The sequence below is a fragment of the Copadichromis virginalis genome, linkage group LG20, assembly GCF_057382275.1.
Source record: "Copadichromis virginalis isolate Kocher_CV1m ecotype Utaka linkage group LG20, C_Virginalis_male_GT1.1, whole genome shotgun sequence".
Taxonomy (NCBI): domain Eukaryota; kingdom Metazoa; phylum Chordata; class Actinopteri; order Cichliformes; family Cichlidae; genus Copadichromis; species Copadichromis virginalis.
The window spans coordinates 9047092-9068445 of NC_140637.1; the positions used below are offsets into that span (position 1 = coordinate 9047092).

At 41.6% G+C, this 21354-nt stretch overlaps 1 protein-coding gene across 1 annotated transcript; it reads right to left on the reverse strand.

The window, feature by feature from the left end:
* Positions 1–351: 351 nt before the first annotated feature.
* On the reverse strand, positions 352–20894 carry arih2 (ariadne homolog 2 (Drosophila)). The gene is made up of 15 exons (XM_085443323.1): positions 20747–20894; positions 14267–14811; positions 12015–12082; positions 11473–11545; positions 10964–11105; positions 9556–9677; positions 5594–5703; positions 4815–4932; positions 4563–4613; positions 4222–4243; positions 3648–3799; positions 3213–3356; positions 2634–2702; positions 2331–2447; positions 352–1914 (listed from the first exon to the last, which is right to left on the reverse strand). The coding sequence occupies exons 2-15, from the start codon at positions 14528–14530 to the stop codon at positions 1843–1845; spliced, it is 1524 nt and encodes a 507-aa protein (XP_085299449.1). The 5' UTR covers positions 14531–14811; positions 20747–20894; the 3' UTR covers positions 352–1842.
* Positions 20895–21354: the final 460 nt, after the last annotated feature.

Consider the following 21354-nt stretch of genomic DNA (forward strand, 5'->3'; position numbering starts at 1 on the left):
AGGCCAGCCACCCTTCGGAGGAAGCTCATTTCCGCCGCTTGTATCCGCGATCTCGTTCTTTCGGTCACTACCCACAGCTCGTGGCCATAGGTGAGGGTAGGGACGTAGATCGACCGGTAAATTGAGAGCTGCGCTTTTACACTCAGCTCCCTCTTCACCACGACGGACCGGTGCAGCGTCCGCATCAGCGCCGCATCACTCTCCTTTCATTTAGTAAAAAACTAAAATAATTAAAATTCCTTAAAATAAAAAAACAACAACAAAACAAAACAACTTGATTTTTTGTCCTTTAAACCTTTAAGTGAAATTCTGTGTGAAGTGGTGTTTGTAATTAACACACAAGAGACAGGATCCGGTTTAAAAACTCTCTCAGTAACTCTATTTCTGTATTAATGTACAACCGTTGAAAATTACAGCTTTTTTTTGGTATTTTCTTTTTTTTCAATTTTTTTTAAAACAATCTATCTATGAAGAGCCATTTTCCAGAAGAAAAGTGAACAATGTCAGCAGGGAAAGGAAAAAGAGAAAACGAGGGCAAAATAAAGTATAGGGGGATGATGGAAAAGAAAGAGGAGAGCATGAGATGGGACGAGGAGAAAAATTAACAGTTTGTTTTCTGCAGCGGAGTGTTTGAGCGTGAGTGTGTGGGCGTGTGCATGCCATGTCAGTGGGAGGTGCTGTAGTGTGTGTAAATGGCAGAGATTACACTCACAGCTTCATAACAACTTCATGATCTGATCAGCGGAGGTGCTAATGCTAGATTTGCAATAGAAAGGGATCACGCCGGCTTGGATCTAGATTAGCTGAGCACAACTGAGCGACAGCATCAGAATGCGGAGACCAGAACGGGACCGATTCGGTAGTTTTACTTCGGCCATAACGACTCTTTGCTGGCAGCGGTTGCTGGAGCAAAAGACAAAACAGTGGAGGGAAGGTGTGTTTACTTTAAAAAAAACTAGTGACTGAATCTAAAGAAGTGAATGTTCAAACAAGTGTTTGTTAAAGAAATGAAACCTTCCCTCCAGCATGATGCAGGTTCTTGCATCATATGAGAGGGCTGTGGCACCCATCATTGAAGATATCACTCTCCAACAGTGAGAAGATGATGCACTACAAACCCCAACAACAGAACTTCTACACTCAGTGTTTTCTTCCCCCAAAAAATATCTGGAGAGGAAACTAAATTTCAGCTTCGCATGTGCAACTACCATCAAGTGGAATCTAGCCATTATGGTCGCTGTAACACCACCCATCTGCACCTTCTGCTTAAAGAAAAAAATAAATAAAAGAAACAAAATCCTCTTCCCAGCTTTTCCTCATCTCTATCAGAACACAAGCTTCTCCATTCATGGCAGTTTGACTAGAGATTATGCCACAAAAGGTCACCAGCAAGTTTTTGCAAAAAGCAGCTCTGCTCTCTTTTCATAAGGCTTCACTCTGCTTTCAGGTGCTGGTGCCAGTGTCTCTATGTTTACTGACAAATAAAAAGCAAAGCAGCTGGCAGAAGACCTCTGAGCTTTGACCTACATGATCAGATCTGAAATGCTGAAACCAGTGTAACCGCGGTAAATGTGATGCTTTGAGGCAAAAACCTGTAAACGGGGTGGGGATGATGAAGAGGTACGGCTGATACAATCGTGCCACTCTGTGGCCCTGCAGCCTTATGGAAGTGAGGGGGAGGGAAAGATGGAAGCAAACAAGTGAGTGCAGTGAAGCAAAAGGAGGGAGGGGGTAAAGTATGACTGCACCGAGGCGTGGTCATGGAAGGAAGTAAAGGTTAGGAGGCAGGGAAGGAAGAAAGTAAAGAGGAAGATGCTGGTGCTTTGCAGTCGCGATGGAGCTTCAGGTGTCGTGGAAATCCTTCAGCAGCGTGCGTCGCCTCTGCTCAGCAATGTGCATCTGATTTTCCAGATCCTGCAAAAAGAAAGAAAAAAAAAAAAGAAAGAAAAAAAAAGAAAAAGAAATCACTCACTATTATTTAAAAAAACAATACTTTTCTGTCAATAAAAATCATATGAAACACTGAAATCCAAAACTCATCAATGAACTGAACCATCTAATGGATCTCAGTAGGATCAGTTATTCCCTTGTGTCTGAGATCCACTGTTTATCAAATTAATGAGCCATGGACTTGCCTAAAACAAAAAGTCACCTATTTTACTTGGGAATCAACTCAACAACAAATAAATACTCCACCATGCTTCATGTGCTGTCATTACTTGGATGTAATGAAACCAGCAACAGATTCCCATGGCTCATCCTGTAGTTTTCCCTGTCTTACACACCTAATGCATTTCCCCTCCCTCCCATTGTTTAGTATACTCTCTCACCCCTCTGTCACTGGCGCTGAGCTCCCCCTCGCCTCCTCTCTCGTAGCTGTCGGCTCGCTCGACCTTCCACGACAAGTTTTCTATCTCTGCTTCCAGTTGGGCCTGCTGGTACTCAAACTACAGAGGACACATGGAGGAACACAAACGTCAGGTCAAAAGAATCACTTCCCTCACCCAAAGAGAAATCTGACTGAAGTCACAATTACATTTGTTGAACAGATACAAAGTCAGTGGTAGGACAGTAAAAGGAAGGCACTGAAATCACAGCTGATATTAGATCATTTATTGAAGCTTGTTTCTCACCAGTTTCTTGCGCGGGCCCGACTCCATGTAATAGGCGTAAGGGTAGGTATACTGCAGTGTGTAGCGACACTAGGAACAAGACAACATGCAATCACAACACTGCACAGGCTTACTTGAGTTATTTTACTTTGCACACAAAAACTCAAATTTGTAAAACCTTGATTTAAAAACTTTAAGCATCACAAAGTTAAACTTTATCACCATCTGTATATACTCAACCCAAGCAGCACATATGTTGCATGTGAGGCATTTTCATAGACATGTTACAAAGCAGATTTTCACTTTGAAATCCTTTAAAAGCAGAAAGGAACCAGTTGATCAGTGCAGTGTTAAAAGTGTATTTGCACATTTACACTGATATGCCGGGAGACCACATGCTCAGTGTGTTTGTGAATTCTAGTTAATCAAAGATGTTGAGTTATTTGCAGCTCAAACTTAATTGTAACTGTGATTCAGCCCAAAGGAAATGAATAAATAGATCACGGTTGATATTTTTTTTCCCCTATGTGCATCTGCTTCCCCATTTCTGCATTTCCACCTCTGTAACTCACTACCCATCCATGCATGCAGCCACAGTACCTTTGCCAGTAGCTTTGCAGCGTTATGCAGGTACTGCCAGTCGATCCAGGTTCCCAGATTGTTCATTACTCTCTCCTGGATCTTCTCCTGAATCCTCTGGTATGTCTGAGCTTCCAACTGCAGAGATTTGTTGTGATTCTCCCACTGGTGGGGAAAAAATTAAATATTAGTTTGTTTCTAGCAGTACGACACTTTAGATGGGGTGCAGAATCTTTTAATTTCCAATGTCCCACAAAGCTTTTATACAATGTTAAGCTCCCTCTTGTCTAAAACTGTAGGTTTGTTGACAGTGTAAGAAGCTGTCAACCCAATAAAACTTCAGAGAAAATGAAATTTAAAAAAAAAAAAAAAAGGTTTGTATCAGAGTGTTTGGAAACAGGACATAAAAAGTCAGGTTTGTTTAACCTGGAGCCTTTCTACGGAAAAACAGCTTACCCTCTCAAAGTAGAAGAGATATTTCTTGAGGGCCTCTCTGGCCTGAGCCTGCTGGCTCTGGTTGACTATATCAGGATTTTCTTTGTAGCGACTGCACTCGTAGTATTCACTGCCATGGGTCTTCCAGTCTCCAAGACACATCCAGCAGAAGTCTTTCACAAGAGGAAAAACAAAACAGATTTATGGACTCTCCACAGCACATGTTGACTTCACAGTACACACAAGTAAACCAAAAAAAAAAAGAGAGAGGAAAAAAAAGCCATAATTATAACTTCAGTTCTTATTTCTAGTAGTCTAAAGAGGATGATGTGATAATATATTGTTATGTCAATGAATGACAGATTGATTTAACCACATTTTTGTGTAACTGATAATTGGAGTAGCTCAGAAGAAGCCGTGTCTGCTAGTCCGCCAAACCGCAGCTTCTAACGTTTTGTTTTCAAGAACATAGTAGCAAGCCGTGACTGGAAATTTCTTGGAAATGCAATCATTATCCCAGATGGATGCAAATTGCTCCACAGAATCCTCCTCTGAATCATAGAAGAGGTGTGACATTTTGAGACAGCCAACTTACCGTGTTTGCACTTGGAGCATTGCTGAAACAAAGAAAGAAAGAAAAAAAGAGGAGGAAGTCAAATTAGTGAACCAGAAACCTGAAAACACAATTTAAGATTCACTAGGACCGTGAATCAAAGCCATTCGGCAGATCACACAAGACTAATGAACACAATGCTGTCACACATACAGCTTAGAGACTTTAATAAATGAAAAGCAAACACAAATAAGTAACATCTTTCTGGAATGATTCACGCAAGTGGCAAATGATTAGAGCTGAGGACAGCAGCTCTCAGAATGTGAATGTATTTTTAGTGTTTCCTGTGTTCTGGGAAAGTGTGAATTTCAGCTCTGACTCACCATGTGATTGCACCCTCCATTCTTCTCAATGCAGATATTGCACTTAGGACACTAGAAGACAAACAGAGCTCTTAACTTCCTACTCCGAGCTGAAAATCTGCAGTGTTTATACAAATTACATTTTCAAACTGTGCAAGATTTGTGACCAACGGAGAGTTCAAAACGAAAGTAGGTGTGCAGGCGCACAAGTGTGTGCAAGCAACAGTTACAGTACATGCGCATATCAGTGTGTTTACATGCAGATGTTCTTACATCTTTAGTGTGGGCGCTGATGTAGTTTGCAGTCTCTGAGTCGTCTGCACATTTGGTCAGCCATTTCCTAATTGTTGCACAGTCTGTGGGTGCATGATACATCTGACGGCATTTGAAACTGAGGAAAAGATAACAAACAAAGACAGTGATAAGCTTCACTGATTACAGTGACATAAAAAACAGACCGAAGTTAAAACTGAGTAAAGTTCTCAGGAAAAACAATATGAACCAATTACAGTAGCGACATAATTCCACCACATAAAGTCTGAACAAGTAACAAATTCTGCAAATAATTCACCCCATAGCTTTTGGATTCATAAAATAAAGATTTTAATAATAATTTAAAAAAAAGTCACATAAGGGGAAAAACTTCGGAGGATAATTTTTAGTTAAACCTCTGTATGTGAAACAATGATCCAATTTACTAATTCATGAAAGACTGTTAGCTCTGTGCATATCTGTAAATGTGCAAGTTTTTAATGTTTTGAGCCTCGATAAAAACATATTTAAAATCAAGTTTCAGAGTTTCAGTGAAATCTGTGAGAAAATAATAGTAATCTGTCTTGTTTTTATTTTTAGCAGCATGTTATTCTACTAACTTAGCAGGATTTATAGCCAGCACAAAAAATAAATAAATAAATAAAAAATCCAAAACAACAACACCCCCCTCCCAAACAAACAAACAACAGTATAGTAATGAGACTTTTAATTAGACAGCAAAAGAAATGAATAATCTACTTTGTGTGAAATTCTTACTGTAACTTCAATGTGTCACTTACCAGAAGACTTCACTGCAGCGGCTACACTGCACTCTACGTGCCCGTGGCTCCTGCACTTTGATGACCATGGGACAGTCTGCACCTGGACACAGCTGCAATTGGAAGTGACTCTGCAGAAAGCACAAAGAGACAATTAATGAATTCACCTCCAATGTAGGCACAAGTATCTGACATAAGACAACCTTGGTAATTAATTTCAACTGATGATGTATTTCTTTATCATCTGAGGGAATGATTGCTGGAAATGACTGTCTGATTGAGATATAAGAATTGGCATTAACAAAGATACCTAGTTGGTGAGACAGACATATATACAGGAAAGAAGTCAGATTTCACGCTGTGTGTGGAACAAATTCAAATTCAAATTTTATTTGTCACGTACACAGTCATACACAGTACGATATGTAGTGAAATGCTTGGACAACTGCTCGTGACCTAAAGAAAACAAAAAAGGAAAAGGCTATGAATAAGATAGGAAATAAATATGAAAAATTAAAAAGGGTAAATTTAACTAGGAAGGAATAAAATATAAATTAAGGTTAAAAATGAAATAACTGTACAGCACAAATTAGAATGAAGGGTAAATTTAACTGGGAGAATAAGATAAAATATATAAATTAAAGTTGAAAATAAAATAACTGTACAACAAAATACACAATATAGAACTATATAAGAATGTATGAAGAAATATAAATAAATATATACACAATAACAGCAGCATATACACAATAACAGCAGCGTGATTTAAGTAATGAAGTGAAACAATGTCCAGAATGTCCAGTGTGTGTAAGAACTGTATGTGTGGGTCAGTACTGTGTGGTGGTGTGATTGAGAGACCGTATCGCCTGCGGGAAGAAGCTCCTCCTCAGTCTCTCTGTGTTGGTCTTCAGGGAGCGGAATCGCTTTCCTGACCTCAACAGAGAGAACAGTCTGTTGTTGGGATGGCTGAGGTCCTTCACGATCTTCCTGGCCTTGGTCCAGCACCGCCTGCTGTAGATTGAGTGCAGGTCAGGGAGCTCGGAGCGGATGGTGCGCTCAGCTGACCGCACAACCCTCTGTAGAGCTCGTCTGTCCTGCATGGTGCTGTTCCCGAACCAGGTTAAGATGTTTCCCGTCAGGATGCTCTCTATGGTGCAGGAGTAAAAGTTCCTGAGCAACTTGGAGGGCAGTTGGAAGTCTCTCAAGCGTCTGAGGTGGTAGAGACGCTGACGGGCCTTTTTCACCACGGTGTTGATGTGACAGGACCATGACAGGTCCTGTGTGATGTGAACTCCGAGGTATTTGAAGCTGTCCACTCTCTCCACTGGGCACTCGTTGATGACAGGGGTCTGGTAGTTCCTCTCCTGCTTAGTGCTGAAGTCCACTATCAGCTCCTTTGTCTTACTGACGTTTAGAAGGAGGTTGTTCCTCTGGCACCAGTTCTCCAGATTCCTAATCTCCTTCAGGTAGGCCGTCTCGTTGTTATCAGAGATCAGGCCCACCACGACGGTGTCGTCAGCAAACTTGATGATGGTGGTGGAGCTGGTAGTGGCCACACAGTCATATGTGTACAAAGAGTACAGCAGGGGGCTCAGAACACACCCCTGGGGGGCTCCAGTGCTGAGAGTGGTGGAGGCTGAGACATGTCCGCCCATCCTTACTGCCTGTGGTCTGCCAGTTAGGAAGTTGGAGATCCACAGACACATAGATGAGCTGAGTCCCAGATGCTCCAGCTTGGTGGTGAGTGTGGAGGGAATTATGGTGTTAAATGCAGAGCTGTAGTCTATGAAGAGCATTTTAACATAATTCCCCCTTCTAGTGTCCAAGTGAGTGAGTGATGTGTGGAGGAGATGAGAGATGGCATCGTCTGTGGAACGATTTGGACGGTAAGCAAACTGTAGTGGGTCCAGTGTGTCTGGTAGTGAAGAAATGATGAAGTCTCTGACCAGGCGTTCAAAGTACTTCATCACTACTGAGGTGAGGGCTACAGGGCGATAGTCATTGAGAGAAGCAGGGTGGGGTTTCTTCGGGACAGGAACAATGATGGACTCTTTGAAGCATGTGGGGATCACCGACTGAGATAGAGAGATGTTGAATATCTCAGTGAACACAGGAGCTAGCTGGTATGCGCAGTCTCTGAGGATACGACCTGGGATGCCGTCTGGTCCTGCTGCTTTCCTGGTGTTCACTCTCTTGAAGGCTCTCCTTACTTCATGCTCGGAGATGACGAGCACGTTTCCGGTGCTGGCAGTATCTTCCTGTCTGCAGCCGTTAGCGCCGCTAACACTAGCATCGTTGGAGTCCTTAGCTGCAGCCTCGAAGCGAGCATAGAAAGTGTTCAGCTCGTCTGCCAGAGTCCTGGCCGCGTTCGTCATACCGGTTGTTGGTGCTTTATAGTCCGTTATTGTCCTTAGTACCCGCCACAGGCTCCTAGAGTCACTCTGTTGGAGTTGTGACTCTAGTTTCCTCCCGTAGCGCTGCTTCGCCTCTTTCACCGCCCTCCGCACGTTATATGACGCGGCTTTGTACGGGTCCATGTCCCCCGTCGTGAGTCCCGTGTTGTAGGCAGCGGTGCGGGATCTCAGAGCGTCGCGGATGGTTTTATCCACCCACGGCTTCTGGTTGGGAAACGTTGTGATAGTCTTTGTCTCCACGGTATCATCCGCTAGTTTCCCGATGAATCCCACAACCGCTTCCGTAAACACGTTGACGTCATTGTCGGAGCTGTTTCTGAACATGCCCCAGTCTGCGTCATCGAGTGCGTCCTGTAACGCGGCCACCGATTGATCCGTCCAGCGCGCGACCTTCCTCTGAACCGGAACTTCCTGTTTCAGCCTTTGTTTGTATTTTGGCATGAGGAAGATGGCGGCGTGATCAGATTTGCCAAACGGAGGGCGGGATTGTGCCTTGTAGCCGTCCTTGACCGTAGTGTAGCAGTGGTCCAGTGTCCTTTCACCTCTGGTGGGGCAGGAGATGTGTTGATAAAAGTTCGGCGCTGCGCGTTTGAGGTTGGCGCTATTAAAGTCCCCCGTCACAATAAGCGCAGCGTCCCGGTGTTGTGTCTGGTGCTGTGTGAGTGCCTCATGCAGCTCGCATAAGGCGGTGACCGTGTCCGCTTGTGGTGGAATATAAACGGCACTTATAATGACCGATGTAAATTCCCGAGGTAGATAAAAAGGACGACACATGATGGACAGTAGTTCCAGATTTGGTGTGCAGGAGCGTGTGAGAGGAACAACGTTCGCACTGTTGCACCAGTTGTTGTTCACCATTAAACACACGCCGCCTCCCCTTGACTTCCCCGAGTCCCGTGTCCTGTCCATGCGGTGAACCGAGAAGAACTCGGCCGGCTGGATGGCGTGGTCCGGCACCGCTGGGTTCAGCCATGTCTCGGTGAAGCAGAGGAGATTGCAGTCCCGAATGTCTCTCTGGAACTTTACCCTGGCCCTGAGGTCGTCAAGCTTGTTCTCCAGTGACTGGACGTTGGCGAGCAGGATGCTAGGCAGAGGTGTGCGGTGTGCACGAGCTCTCAGCCTGTTCCTGACGCCGGCTCGCTTCCCTCTAGGCCGCCGCCGCTTCCCTTTGTTCTCCCTCAAGATCTCACTCGGCCAGCTCGGATCCGGAGTTAAAAACTTCGAATTGTGAGTACATTGTAAACCAATAGAAACAAGAGTGTCACTGTCATACCTAATGTACCCAATGGTGGTGATTTTGCAGATTTAGAAACGCTGAAAACTAACTTAAAAAACAAAGACAAAGAAAAAGTGGTCGGAGCAGTCGTGACGGCAGCCGACCTCACCGGCGCCATCTTTAAATCCATTCACTGATTCACTGATTCAAACATTCACTGATTCAACATTCACTGATTCAAAGCAAACACAAATAGGCCAACTCAGTTCTCACTGCCTCTCCAGATGCTTCTCATTCACTATACATGCAGACTTTGACACAGTATCTGAGCAAACACAGAGACTGTCACAGACCTCGACATAGTCTCTGAAGAGGTAGCGTCTGTATTTGTCCTTGAGCTCCTCTCCTGGCAGCAGTGGCAGGACAAAGTCTTCTGGCATCTGCAGGGAACAGTCCTGAGCCATACACGAGATACCTGAACACACAGACACATGCACATTTATTACAGTCCTAAATCACAGACAGCGAGACAAATAAGATGTAGACAGTGACTTCTAACACCTCTGTGTGCTTAATAGTACAAATAAACCCACTCTTTAAATTTAATTACAGCCATCCAAAAGTTCCACTGCAGCCATGTTTGGCCTAAGTAAGCTGGTTTCTTGTGTTACACTGACCTACAACTAGACTGGGGTCATCTGTCACCACAGACCCTTCCTTAGTGCAGCTGACATAGAGACACTTATCAGACTGAGAAGGACTTGGTTACATGGACTGACTTTATCAGAGAGACTGTTAAAGGCAGTACAGGGACGTGCACACAAACATCCTCACACATTTCACTGCTAAAGCATTTGCACTCCCACACACATGCAGCTACAGGGAGCCTGGTAAACTATGCACTTTATCACACATAAAATGTACAAGAGCTGAACCCAAATATTGGACTATTCTGATCATTTGGATCTCAGCTTAGGTGTCTGACCTCTCTCAGTCACAGGAGCGATCGTCAGGCTTCACTTCATCTAGTTGTTGCTAACATAGGTTTGTAACTAGATTTACCAACTTTTTGTCAGAGTGTAAGGTCTTCCTCTCGTCCTGCGGCTACACTGGTTTCTCTTTTTCGTCTGCTGAGTGAGTAACAGTGAGGAGCAGCAGTAACCGCTCATGGAAAAGAAAGGTATCTGGCACAGGTCTACAGTATAATGCTCAAAAAAAACTTAGAAACGATCAATGTACACACCCACACACCCATCTGCCATCCTGCTGACACAAGCACACTCTTTCACAGACACACACTGATAAATGAGGCTTCTGCAGGAGCATGTCTGCCTGTTTAACTCCACACCAGATGGAAATCATCAAAAGGTCACATTACACCACCTTTATCTTCCAAGTCCAAAGACATTCTTTAATTTTCCACACGTGCAGAAGCACAAATAAATATGGACATCCGGGATTTGCAGTGTTTTCTGTTAGTAAACATGGTATTGCTGGGTGGCTGATGTAGCGCAAATTAAACACCACTCTGCAAACTACGCTGGTTTGGCAGTAAAGCAAGGCAGATCAGAGGCTGAAACTGTGATGAAACCCTTAGTGGACAAATACACATACCAGCGCATAAATATACAAAGTGCAGACATACAGATTCTTGAACAGACGTTTGGGAGCTCTGATCAAACAAACTGTGACTCACTCCCACTCTAATAACCGCTCTGATGACTAGAGAGATGCTTACAAACACGCTTGCTGTGTACTCACCCACTCCCGTGCCATCTTTGACCAGTACGGTGCAGTGCTGCTCCCAGCATGCTTTACAGAAGGAGTGCTGGCAGGGCAGTGCCAGCAGAGAGTCTCTCCGTACGACCTGTAGACACACACCACACTGGAGGGACTGAGGGGCCTGAAACAGAAATCGAGATTATCAGCCTGATGAACCAGAGAGCTTGTTAGTAAGCTCAAAGTTTCTGACAAGAGCAGTCAAAGGTCATTTTTATTAATATAGTGCGTTTAAAACAACAAATACACATTAAAAGACAATAAAGAAAATAAAAATACATTGAGCTAAGAAGTTTATTGTAAGTAGAAGTTATTTTTTTAAATAAAGATTTAATAAAGACAAAATTTCACGTATTAATATAAAGCCAGAGTACTCTGATCAGCTGTGTTAGTACAAGTGGATTATCTGGTGCATTACAATCACAGTTACTTTGATGCAGATATGAGTACAGAGTTGAATCAGTGACAACAAATGATTATACCCCACTCACAGTGACTGATTTGCACGTGCTGCTGGGCTGGACCAGAGCGTCTGACAAGAGCAGAGACGAGTTGGACTTATATCTGTGGAAAGCAGAGGTCAAATGAGGAACTCAACAGCACATTAAAGTTGATCAACAAAGAAGTGGATGTTAAATGCCTGAAGAGATATCAAGTCGAATGTGTTACTAAGTATCAATGAGTACTAAAAGTAACTGTAATTTAAGTTTATTAACTTTTTTGATACCGTCTGCCATAAGTTGTTAAAAAAAATGATGGGCTTAAAAAACAACAACTACAAACAAACAAACAAAACAAACATCTAGTCTGTGCAGTTTAAACAACACAAAATGAAAAAGAAAAGAGTGTCAGAGCGAACTAAAAATGTGTGTGGGGGGGGGGCAGTTGCAGAGTGATATTACACAGGAAGATGATGAGATAAAAACAGTGAAGAAAAGAAAGTGCAAGGGCAGAAAATAAATTTGAGAAATGGATGTGAAGAACAGACAGTGTAAAAGAAATTCTGCAAAGATGAGAAGCAGTGGAGACATACCTGTCCAATATCTGTGAAACCTGCCAGTGGAAATGCACTAGGATCAGTTTTGCTACTGACGGTACAACCTGTGGGAAAAAGAAGGGACGCAGAGATGTTGAGATGTTGCTTCGATGATGTCCAATTCTAAGAAATAAAAGATTGCTTAAACGATTGGTGCGTGACTCCCTTTGTTGAAAGACTGCTACTCGAGTTCTGTGTGTAATTCTACAAATGACTCAGATCCAAGTTTGGCTGATGTTCAAAACACTGCATTATAGGTCCTGACCTACAAAGGTTTCCTCCTTAGTAAGACCTCTGCTACATAACAAGCGACTTAGTGGCAAAAGTAGACAGTTCGTTCAAAGTAGTGAATGTCGAGATTTGATGAGCTGAGCTTACGATAAAAGAAATGCCATTACAATTTTATAATAAAGAAAAGACACTCCAAGTCTTCTTAAATGTAACACTGTCTTTGTGTTTTAAACTCTTAAAGTACCCCTTAGGACTTATTCCAGCAAAGGCACTGAGACATACTTGTTTATTTCACCTAGTGCCATCAAGAAAAACACATGCCTCAGCTCTGCTAACAGGGGACTGCAGTTGTGCTGTGCAGCTGTCAAATTTGACTGTGTGGAACTGTGAGCAAAGTAACATGTTGATGGAAAACAACCTGTCGACTTAGCAATGTTACCCAAAACAGGTGACCTGAAGGGATAAAGATTTTTAAAAAAAATCTTTTACAGATTTAAAAAGATTTACAGCCCAGACCAAAAGTGCTACAAAGTTCTCCGTTCTTTATAGCATCCCACTGACAAGTATCACAGTTTGTAAATGTTTTCACTTCTTGTTTAGGGAATTTCTGCCTGTTTTTGACTGCAAACACCTTCTGAATGATTCTTGCACTTTTCAGGTCTCTCCACTGATTTTTGATCTGCAACTCTGCCCCTTTTAGACTTCGAAGTATTTTTACAACAAGAGCAGTTGAAGCCATTGTCTTTTTTTTTTTTTTAAACACATACTAATAATTGCTTCAAGAATTTATTGAAATACGACTGAAGTAAATCCACTGCCTCTAGTTGCAACACACGCCCAAATCCATCCCTGCACTTAACAGCAGAGGAGATGTTTTCAATTAGTCGCCCTTTTTCCTACAATCAAACCTTCACTCATTGTCAAAATGTTTTACTTTACATTCCATCAGTTCAAAAGACTGGTATTGGTGATTTTTTTTTTTTTTATGTTTGCCTGGAACCTTCTGACAGCAAGTTTTGTGATCTAGACTTTCAAAAAGGTCTTTTGCAGTTAACCTCCTAGGACCTGGTGTCCACATATGTGAACATCACATTTTGGGTTATTTAGACCAAAATACTAAATTTTGCTCTACAAGAGCCTGACATCCACTTACGAGAACATTATACTGCCACTGTTCTATCGAAATTTAAAGTGAATGTCCTCATATGTGGATCTAATTTTTCTCAAGAACAAAAATCATGTAAAAAAAAAAAAAAAAAAAAATCTTATAAGTCTTTGTTTTTACATTCATCGGGCCCCAATCAGCCCAAATAGCAAAAAGAAATTAAAAATGCATGCCATGAAAGATTTTGGCTGAAAACTACATCTTAATGACATTAGGAGCAGAGTAAATGGCCCCTGAAAAACGCTGTGCCATCTATTTTCACACATGAACATGTGAAACATTGTTCTAAGGTGTGTTTTCCCACGGGTAACACATACCACAAGCTAGTCTGCATCAGCTGAATTCTAACTACTGGAAACACTGCCTTTTTCTTTTTTTTTCCTTTTGTTTTTAAAGCCAAGGGGGCTGCATGAGTAAAGCATGCATGAGGAAGGATGCAAGACTGCATGCCACCGCATGCCTTCCTTGACTCTTCTGCAACATTTCCTGTTTCTCTCTTATCCACCTTTCCAATAGTTTCTGCTCCAATTGAAAAATAAATAATAATTTGGTTCATTAGATAAATTTACCCAACTGCAATTTTGTTGGTGATCCATGATAGCTTTGTACCTGCGATTTACTGTTTCTTATGAAACTTTGTAAACAAGAAAGAATTAGATTTGTAATATTTTCAATAACATGACATATGAGGCATGATAAATGAGGGTGACCCATACTGAATTATCTAACTTGGGGGGGGGGGGGAACAAAAAAAAAAAAACAACCAAAACACACTTGCACCCTGCTTTTGCCTTTCAGATTTTGATTTCACACACTAAACCAATGTTTTTGAGAAGAGTGCAGCTCCACTCACCTTCAGTGCGGCAGCCACAGTGTTAACCTCCTCCATCAGCACCCGCTGGCTCTCTTTGTAGGTCAGACAGGTGAATTGGTACTCCTCTGGATCGAAGGAGTCGGCGCCTTGTTGCTCCACGTCACTGGCCACTCCGTCGTAGTATCCTGCAATATCACCCGGATCCTCCTCTTCTCCTCCATCATCCTCATCCTCCTCTTCTGAGTTCACCCCGAAGTCTTCCTCGTTGCTATCCGACGCCTGGCTATTCATGTCCACAGACATCCAGTCGACTGATTTGATAACCCGGACAGGTAGACTACCCGCCTACCTGTCGGATCCTACTCGTCCAATGAGCTGAAATGGCTTGACTGATGCGCCACCTCCTCGTTTCTCGCTGCCCTGTTTCCACTTTCTCGTGCCACTTCACTCTACGAGACACCGTGCCTTCCTGTCTGCCTGAAGCGCATACACAGCGCGTTCAGCAGCAGCGGAAGAAGCAAAAGAAGTCACACTCCCCGTCACTCATTTGGAAGGTTTGTTTGGATAATCTGAGGAGAAAAAGACTGGAGAAAAGGGGAAAAAGAGAGTTGAATAAGGAAAATGGAAAAAAAAAAAAAAGAGAGAGAGTTAGAATGAGCAATTCTAGCTTCTTAATCCAAAACAAGCCGTTTGTCCACGCCTGCCCTCTCCCTTCAAGTTTCATTTACAAACACCATTTGTGTACATGAAAGACAATAAATACATAAGTAAATCTAGAGACGATGCCTGCATTATCACATGGTAAAATACAGTGACACAACATGTGCACTAAGCCACTCAATGTTGACTTTCTTACTTTGGTGAGAGTCTCTAATGCCATTTTCTCCATTTCAACAAAGTAAACACGTACAATGAAGTGAGCACTAGGGCTGGGCAATATCATACATTTTACGGTAATGCCGGTATAATGTTAGGCAACGATAAGAAAATGAAATATCGCGATAGAATATGGGTAAAACGTGCATGCGCAGTGCCTTTGTTTTCATATGCACATGGTGGAAAAAGCATGGCGCCGACGGAGAATGAGAAGAGCGAAAGCGGATCATTGAATGAAACGGATGAACCAGAATTGGTTGTAAAAATGCTGCAACTTCAGTGGTGTGGAACTGGTTTGGATTTCGTCCGTCAGATACACAACAAAGCACATTTTTTGGTAGAGCATGCAAGCGGGCCGTCGTTATTACCGAACCTATTTTATGTGGTACCCGGCACTCAAAAATTTGTCAAAAAATGTTTTAGTACGACTTTGCTAAACTACGAAGCCGCACCGCTTGATGCGTCGTCGGAGCGTTACGGCTACCGTAGTCAGGAGGCTCACGGAGTACTATGTACTTTGCTTCAACATAATATTACCGCATTGTGTGTGTGTGTGTATAGACTCTAAGTTTTGTGGATATTATACATTAGGGGTGGGTTTTGATTATCGATTAAAATCGATTCTGGCACTGACACTTGCAGTGTGTGAATGTGTGTGTGTGAATGGGTGGATGACTGGTTGTGGAAATAGCTTTGGGGTCCTTAGCGACTAGTAAAAGCGCTATACAAATACAGGCCATTTTACCATTTGGATAACGTGATATTGATTCATTAAAATCCTGAATCGATTTTTAAATATTTTTTTTGCCCTCAGGTTAAACCTCACAAAATTTCAACAACCACCAAACAGCTAAAACAGTAAATGAGAGCAGGTACACGGACTCTGCACAACGCGGACCCGCCGACGGATCAGAATCAGTGAGATGTCGCCTTTCTCACCCGACGGCACGGACACGGTCGGGGCTGAAAGCCAACAGCTCAATGATTCTGATGTTTCGGCGGGTCCGCGCTTTGTGTTTAGGTCCTTTTTGCGCTAGATTCTGAAGCTACAGGTTTGATCTCTCTCCAAACAATATTGACTGAACCAGCAGCAAAAGAAGATCCAAACTACGCTTCACATAAACATCGTCATGAATTCCCTCTTACTTTTCCTGTTTTGCTTCCACCACGATAAAAAAATAAATTAATTAAAAAAAAAAAATTAAAAAAAAAAAAAATCACACTTCATGCAGAGCTCGTTGTCTCTCTCTCAGTGTACTTCACGAACAGTTTCACATCTAAAAATCTGTTTTCTGCATTATTCGCTTGCTTATTACGCACAAGTCTACCATTGTTTATAGCGCTGTCGGACGCTGTTTTTTTCCTTTTACTTACTTCCGACAAGAAAGTCTCATTTCTGCTGTTCAATAGGCCTGCTGAACAAATTAAAAAATTTTAAAATTATGCAAAATTGCAAAACGCTTAGCTGCGTCTCTAATAAAACCTCTAACTTTGCTCTGCTTCACTTCAGCAGCATCAGGTAATGTTCATATGTTGATTAATGGTTTTCTTTCATTTTTGATCTACTGCAGAATATTTTTAAGGTCATCTGCTATAAAATCCCAGGCCAGGATTTCTGTGTTTTATCCTCAGTTACTTTGACAAAGGCATCTGCTGCGATGCTCACACCTTTGATAAAGTCTCGCAAGTGTCAGCTTTCTTTTTATAGACAAAAAATATGGAAATGTACTGATGTGTGATCAGAATTATAATATTTCTGACTGTCTGAGTCACAATTTCCCCGATTCAAATCGATTCGGGACCTTGTGAATTGGAATCGAATCGATTGTAGAAATCAGTGACGATACCCAGCCCTATTATGGTTATGCTCAGGATATGTCGGCCAATTTCCACTGGAAATGCCTTTTGGTTAAACTGTCAGTGAGGAATTTGCATTTGCACTGTTAAATGTTTATATAGCTTTAATGCACATAAAAAAAACAGCTGCTTGTTTATGTGAAAATACATTGATGGGGTTTTTTCTTTGCACTAATAAATTTGTGGAGTTGTAAAGTATTTGTCTCGCATCAATTATATCACTATGGAAAATTTTCAAATATATATTGTGATAAATATTTTTACCCATATTGCCCTGCCCTAGTGAGCACGTAAATAATCTATAGTACTGTGCAAAAGCATTCAGCCACCCATCATTTCTTTATTTTTTCATTTGAAGGAGCCGGACTTTCTTGTAATTGTTTAAAGTGCTCTCGAGCAATAGTTCTCCAGGTTTTCTGAAGATCTTTCAAAGAATGTTTTGTGGGGGTTTTTTGGCTGCTTTTTCACTTATTTTCAACCCAGTCCTTGTGCTTGACTATTTCCAGAAGATTTTTCTGTTTGTTTGTTAAGTTTCTTAACACTGACCTACAAATCATTCAAGCATTAAAGAAGGCGCCTAACTCAGGATATGAACCAGTGTTGTGTCTATACATAACAGACAACTTGGCAAAAACTAATTGTACCTGCATGCACTTTGATACTAGCATCCTGTCACAAAAACACATAATTTGTTTCCTTATAAAAAAAAAATGCTAAAGATAACACAGTTTGTCAGGCATAAAAATAATATTTTACCCCAACTAGGTGATTCCCAAAATGCTATAACTCAAAAACCTGGCATAGATTGGCAAAAACATGAGGAAATTAAACAATTTGAGGACCAACGAACAAGTGGCAGGCCGAAAAAACGATTAATGGCAGATGAAAAGTATCTGATACACAGCGGAACACTGTCAGTCATGGACCAGCCTCCCCAGAGCCCGAACCTCAACATTACTGAAACAGTGGGATCATCTTGACACAAGAGAACAAAATGAAAGGCATCCAAGATCCAAAGAAGAGCTTTGAATGTCTTCAAGGAGCCTGGAGAACTATTTCTGAAGACTACTTTAAGAAATTACAACAAAGCATGGCTAAGAGAGTTCAGACTGTGTTGACAAATAAACTTGATTTCTGCAGACTACTGTAAATAAATCCCTTCTATTTTTTTATTACTACATAATTCTGTAAACAAATTACATACTGCAAAGCTAAATTAAACAAAACAAACAAACAAAACAAACATGTATTGACAGATAAACAATGATAAAAATAAAATTAAAAAAAGCCTGAGTAATAAACTCTAGTTGGGGGAAAAAAGAAAAAGGGAGGAACCATAAAATAATAGAAATCATATTTGAAAACATAAAAGCTTATAAGCTGCAGATAAGGTTGAACAGGGCTTTCACCGCTGTCAAACATCTACTACCATGATATCTTTTCTAGGAATCTCTGAGTAATACCTTGGAACATTGGCTCACAAGGTCAAAATACAATACAATGATCAGTTATCATCCTCAATGTGGTAGAAAGCAAATGTCCCATAATCTCTAGAAAATTGTGTTCTGATAAAAAGGAAATAAATAAAACACAGATTAAAATGTTTCCCCAACAAACCAATTGATTTAAAATGATTGTTACTAAATAAATAAAAGACAAAAAAAAAAAACAATGAAAAAATGCCTGTGCCAAAGTTTAATGACAAACTGAAGTAAACTGGAATGAACTAATGAACCACATAACCTAATCACATGTCTTCTTCCTTGGGGAACACAGATGGATGAGATAGCGATACTGGGTCAAATGAATTTGACCACCATTACTTTTGACCGTTAACAATACTGACTTTCCTAGAGTGTTGTGAACTGCATCAAGCTGGCAACAGTCTTTGTGAGATGTGATTAAATACACTTTAACTGGAAGGTAGATGGTGGATTTTAGTATTAATTTGTCTTCGTTATGTGTGGATGAAATGTTGACTTCGTGATTAAAGTCATTCTGAACAGAGGACCTGGTGGTTCACACACTGAGGAGAGCCTGCAATGACTTTTTGTGAAAATTTCTCAATAACACACTTAAATGGATTCATACCTCACAACAAGTCAGGAAGACCAATTGCTAGTTTCCAAATTTGGTTCATTTACAAGAAAATGTGGTCTAATGAGAAAATTAAATCTTGCTATAGCTGACAAGCTAGAAAACAAAAAAAAGGAAAATGATGTTAAGATGAATGGCTGTGACTGGATTAAATCCATGGTCCCTAACTTCAAGGGTTCATAGTTCAGTTACACTTACATGACTCAGCTTCTCACATCTTTCCCAAGGATGAACTTTCCTGATGTTTCCTGATGTTTCATTAGCATCTGTTCAGTATAGCTATGCGTTTACTCTCCGTTTAGCTCTGCTGAACATCATCAGCTGTTTATGTTAGTGTTTCCAAAAATGTGTGTTGCCAACAGTGAAGTTAACAAGTCCCTTCGGGTGGTCAAAATATGCAACGATAACACTCATAACAGAGGTGAAAGGTGTTTCATCAGTCTCTTCTTTACTTTTTACATTTTCATTTATGAGTCATAAATATGCAAGCTTGTTTGCACCACTGGGCCAGGCACAGCTAAGCCATCATTTCAGGTCATATCAGAATTTCGAGTTCTGGTATGAACTGATATGAACAACTACAAATTTTGGAGCAATGCCCCAAAGTTTCATTATCAGTGCTGGAAACAAGCTTCCATATTATAAACACCAATACGCATAGATAACTCCTACCTAATTCTAGCCACTAATATTGGACCCCCAGTATATCGGCTGGGGTCTAACACAGACAGATGCTTTATATAAACTGCATTTACTTTCTAAAACCAACGCTGCACAGAACTTTACGTTTTTTAAAAATATGGGCGAGAAGCTTGCGGTTTTTTTTTTACTTATGGAGAAAACGTGTGTCTTCGCCGTGTAATACAAAGTAATCCCCCACTTCTGAACGGAAAATACATTGAGGATAACTAAAACAGTGACAGCACAAAGGCCCCTCTAGTAGGCTTATTTCGACATGTGATTTGATCAACAGACACGGGATCAAAGACGACTGCTGGCACCGGTGTTCAAAATGTGACTTTGTAAATAGCCACTGGACAGAAAACAAGGTTAGCCGGGAAAGCCTGCCAGTCGGCCCCGGCAGACAGACGAACGCTCGCATTCCACCCGATCCAGGATAAAAATAGGCAGCAAACTGGGTGACACACATCTTGCTAGGCTAATGTATTACAGCGACTCAGCACAGGTTTGATAACAGGTCTTGTGGGAGGATGAGGGTAGCGGAGAGTCGAGATTAAATTACGCAAATAAGCACCCGGTCGTTCCTGGACTTCAGCGTTTCGGCTCAAAGCGCCTCTGAAGTTAAATCCACACAACAGCTGGCTAACTTACCGTTAGCCGGATTAGCTCCCTGGCTAGCGTACTGGTATTTCTGTTGAGCAGAGGAAGTCACGCAATTGCAAAGCCACGACTCGGACGAGTTACGACTGTTGAACACCTTCATAACACACTTGCAAAAGTTTTCAAGCAACACTTTTAATGTATTCCCCAACAAGAATTGACAACATAAGAGCTAGCCAGGTAGCCACCCCTCCTCCTCATTCCCCTCCCGCTGTGCCTCCGCCTCTCATCCACTCTAGTCCGGGGATCGAGATGTAAACAAGGGCCTCTGGAGAAGCTCGGGAGCAAAGAGGCACATTTACACAACCGCTGCGTGAATTTCCACTGTTTAAAGTCGGTGGGGTTTACCTCTTAGTGCAGAGTCAAGTCAGCCCGCGGTGACAACCAGAGGCGAGTTTGGAGTAAGGAAATCCCAAGAGCGATTTACACGCTTTTGCTTGGCTGGTAGACGGAAGATAGACCGTTACAGGGGTACTTAACAGTGACGTCACGTCCGCGTTTCTCTCGCAGCCTTGCGCTCTCTCTCTCTCTGTAAAGAAAGATGCAGCACTTCTTGTTTTGTCCGGCAGTATCCAAGCACCAAAGATCTGCCTTGTTTTGTTCCAAACATGCATCTGGTTAAATGCATGTTTTGATCAATATAATTTGACCTTCACTATGCAGAGAGATTGATTTATTGATTTCATGCTGAAAAGAGGATTAATTCTAAATTAAAATTTCTCAGGATACTGTAGCCTATGTCCACTGTATACAGTCGATGGTTTACACACATAGAAAATTCTCTCCCGGCATATTGCTCTTATAACGTGACACCTAAATCCCATCCACGTTATAAAGATTCCATAAGTAACTGTATAGTCTGGGACTGTGTTTCCTTATGCCCGTTCAGTAATCTAAAAAATAGTTACTTTTGGAAACTTCATGTTTAACAAACGCTTACAAGATTAAAGCTCTCA

Bases quoted from the DNA above. Each gene is read 5' to 3' on its own strand.
- arih2 (XM_085443323.1), bottom strand. From the start codon at position 14,530: ATGTCTGTGGACATGAATAGCCAGGCGTCGGATAGCAACGAGGAAGAC. The intron at 4,244-4,562 runs GTGAGTCAGAGC...TCTTTGTTTCAG, and splicing joins ATGGAGGGTGCAATCACATG to CAATGCTCCAAGTGCAAACA. The intron at 3,357-3,647 runs GTAAGCTGTTTT...TTTCCCCACCAG, and splicing joins ATCTCTTCTACTTTGAGAGG to TGGGAGAATCACAACAAATC.